Source organism: Montipora foliosa, chromosome 3 (genome assembly GCF_036669935.1).
Source record: "Montipora foliosa isolate CH-2021 chromosome 3, ASM3666993v2, whole genome shotgun sequence".
Lineage (NCBI taxonomy): Eukaryota > Metazoa > Cnidaria > Anthozoa > Scleractinia > Acroporidae > Montipora > Montipora foliosa.
The window spans coordinates 21,039,452-21,042,147 of NC_090871.1; the positions used below are offsets into that span (position 1 = coordinate 21,039,452).

At 40.9% G+C, this 2,696-nt stretch overlaps 1 protein-coding gene across 1 annotated transcript; it reads right to left on the bottom strand.

The window, feature by feature from the left end:
- Window positions 1-1,280: 1,280 nt before the first annotated feature.
- On the bottom strand, window positions 1,281-2,210 carry LOC137995380 (melanocortin receptor 5-like). The gene has a single exon (XM_068840939.1). The coding sequence runs from the start codon at window positions 2,208-2,210 to the stop codon at window positions 1,281-1,283; it is 930 nt and encodes a 309-aa protein (XP_068697040.1).
- Between the last annotated feature and the right edge of the window lie 486 nt (window positions 2,211-2,696).

The following is a 2,696-nucleotide window of genomic DNA, read 5'->3' on the forward strand; positions in this document are numbered from 1 at the left end:
AGGCCCGGTTGCTCTGTAAACGTCCATCAGCCATTTCGCAGGTTTTAGACCGGCAATAGACAACCCGACGTTAGTGATTCTTAAAGTATTTACATGGCAGACGATCGGTGTGGTTCCAAAAATAAACGTATTAAATGCTCGCGACAGTATTCTGTGCTGAAGAGGTTGTTGTTTATTAAGATCTGAAGCTCCAATCTGGAACACGAACGTGGATTCTAAAGCGGCATTAGGATCAAAATTCACTTTCTAATAGGGAAAGGCACAAAAAAGAAGTTCGCTTTGACATTGAGACCAGGCACAATGTATCGAGGACAAGCACAGCCCAATAGGGACAGGCACAGCGTATCGAGGACAGGCACAGCCCAATAGGGACAGGCACAGCGTATCGAGGACAGGCATAGCCCAATAGGGACAGGCACAACGCATTGGGAACAGGCACAACATGTCGAGGACATGCACAACATACTCCTCTCCAGGTTCTCAAATTTGAAGGCACATTAAAAATGGCGGTCACCACAGTCAAATGTTTCAAATCGTTTCAGTCGTGCTTTTTGGCCGAACGGAATAAACCTATGACCATATTTTAGCCCTCTTATTTAACATTGTTGGTAGCCGAAGGGAATGAGATATCTGGGTTGGAGTTTTATTCCTCTCTTCAGTTTCAGTGAACCAATTGTTTTCGAATAATTTCTTTGTTCTCCTTCCTTAGTTTCGCGCAATTAAAATAAATGTAGCCTAAAACCAAGACCGGTATTATTTTTAATATATTAAGGAACTATTGGGTCATTTCGGATCTATATGGCCAAGGAATACTGTTAATCTTCGGGAACGTTAATCCTGTCGGAGTTGCAATCTTCGGAGAATCGAGTCTACTAGGCCCGAATTGAATATTCGTGTACAAATATGGTCATAGTTTTAATCCATTCGGCCAAAAAGCACGAGTGAAACATAAGTGAAATCCCGAGCGGGTAAGATAACTCCATCTTTCCCACTCGGGTAGCCAATCACAGCGCGCGATTTAGTTCATCTTGCCCTCTCACGGAGCTAGTCATATAATAACAGACAATAATGATAAACTTTATTTCAGTGCCAAGTGTATCTAGGGCTGAGGCACATATTACACCAACATTTGGAATCGAACCTGGGAGACTTTTGTGGGAGTCGAGTGATTTCACCTCTGCGCCATCCCTGCTTCCCTTGTTAAACTGAGCAGATAAAAAGGACCATATATACCTGAACAGTTAGTGGGAAACTGATGTGCAGGGATAGACACCTACCGGCTAGTTAATCGGATGCACCGCTTCCGCTGAAGTTCTTAATACAAAATTTCTCATTTCTTCTTGTCGCCAGCAATAAATCAATGGATTAAGAAGAGAGTTCATCATCATGAAAGTGCGTGTCATTGCTTCCATTGAATCTAAAAGATGAGTTCTCGTCTGGAAAAATCCCGAAGCCCTAATTACAAGGTAGAAAGCTGCTGGTAACAAACATAGCCCAACAGCACTGACCACCAGAACGGTTGTCTTCAATGCTTTATTCTCCTTAAGGAATGTTTCTACTTGTTCTTGCGGTAGCTGTTGAGCCTTGATCATCTTTTGGTGTCGACAGGTTTCAAAATAAAGGATGACGTAAGAACATGAAACGAAAACAACACACAAGAATAGGATATGAGAAGCAAAAATAAAATACCAGCTATTGCTTTCGTCGATCAGATAAAGAGTTAGTCGACACCAGCCACTATATATCCAGCAAAAGCAGACTCCAATCTTAATGTTTCGTGTTGTCATAACGAGGGGGTACAGAAACGTAAATTTGATCGCTATCAGTCTCTCACCAACAACCATCATGAGGTGAAGAGCCGAGGAATAAGACAAGAAGGCGAAGAAAAACCGATGAGTAGCTTGCAAGACAGCAATAGGGCCGGTACCAAACACGAGGGATGTGTTCCACAGCATAAAGAAAGGCTGCGAGGTCAGACCTGCCAACACATCAGTGACGGCTGAACAAGCTAACATAATGTTTGCGTTGCTCTGCAGTCTCGATCTTCTCTTTACAGCAGTTATCACCAACACGTTCAATCCAATTGTGAATGGACAGGCGATAAGGATAATAATGATGGTTATGGAAATGAAAACCACGCTGAAGACATCTTTTGCCGCTTCACCTTTCATTGTAACGTTTGTCAAGTTCGAAACAGTGAGGTTTGACATGTTACCAGTACAAGACTAAGAAATGGAAAACTGATTTCTTTCACTGAATTCTTTGCCGTCTTAATTCCACAAGAGAGCAAATGTTTTAAAGATGATTCTTCCCACATACAGCAGATTAATCATAAACACGTCGCCCCTGTAAAGATTAGAGTCTTAAAATTATCATATCATGATAATTGATTACTCAGTACAAATACTTTGTTAAACCGACCTACTTTGGAGAAAGCAAAGCCAGGATAACTCCTGTTCTAGAAATAGCAGTTACTTACTGAAAATAAAAAATATTTCAGTCCGGATTATAGTTGCTCCTTTTTTCCATAGTTTGATAAATGTTGGCGAAAAGCTTAAATTTCTTCAAAACGAAATCACAAAAAAAAAAATTAAGAGAAAGTAAAAAGAAACCATTTCTTTTTGCGTTGTCTTCTTCCACCGGAAAAAAAAAATCGTCCTAAACGTCTTGGTTTATCGGTTCTCCGATCTGGTTCA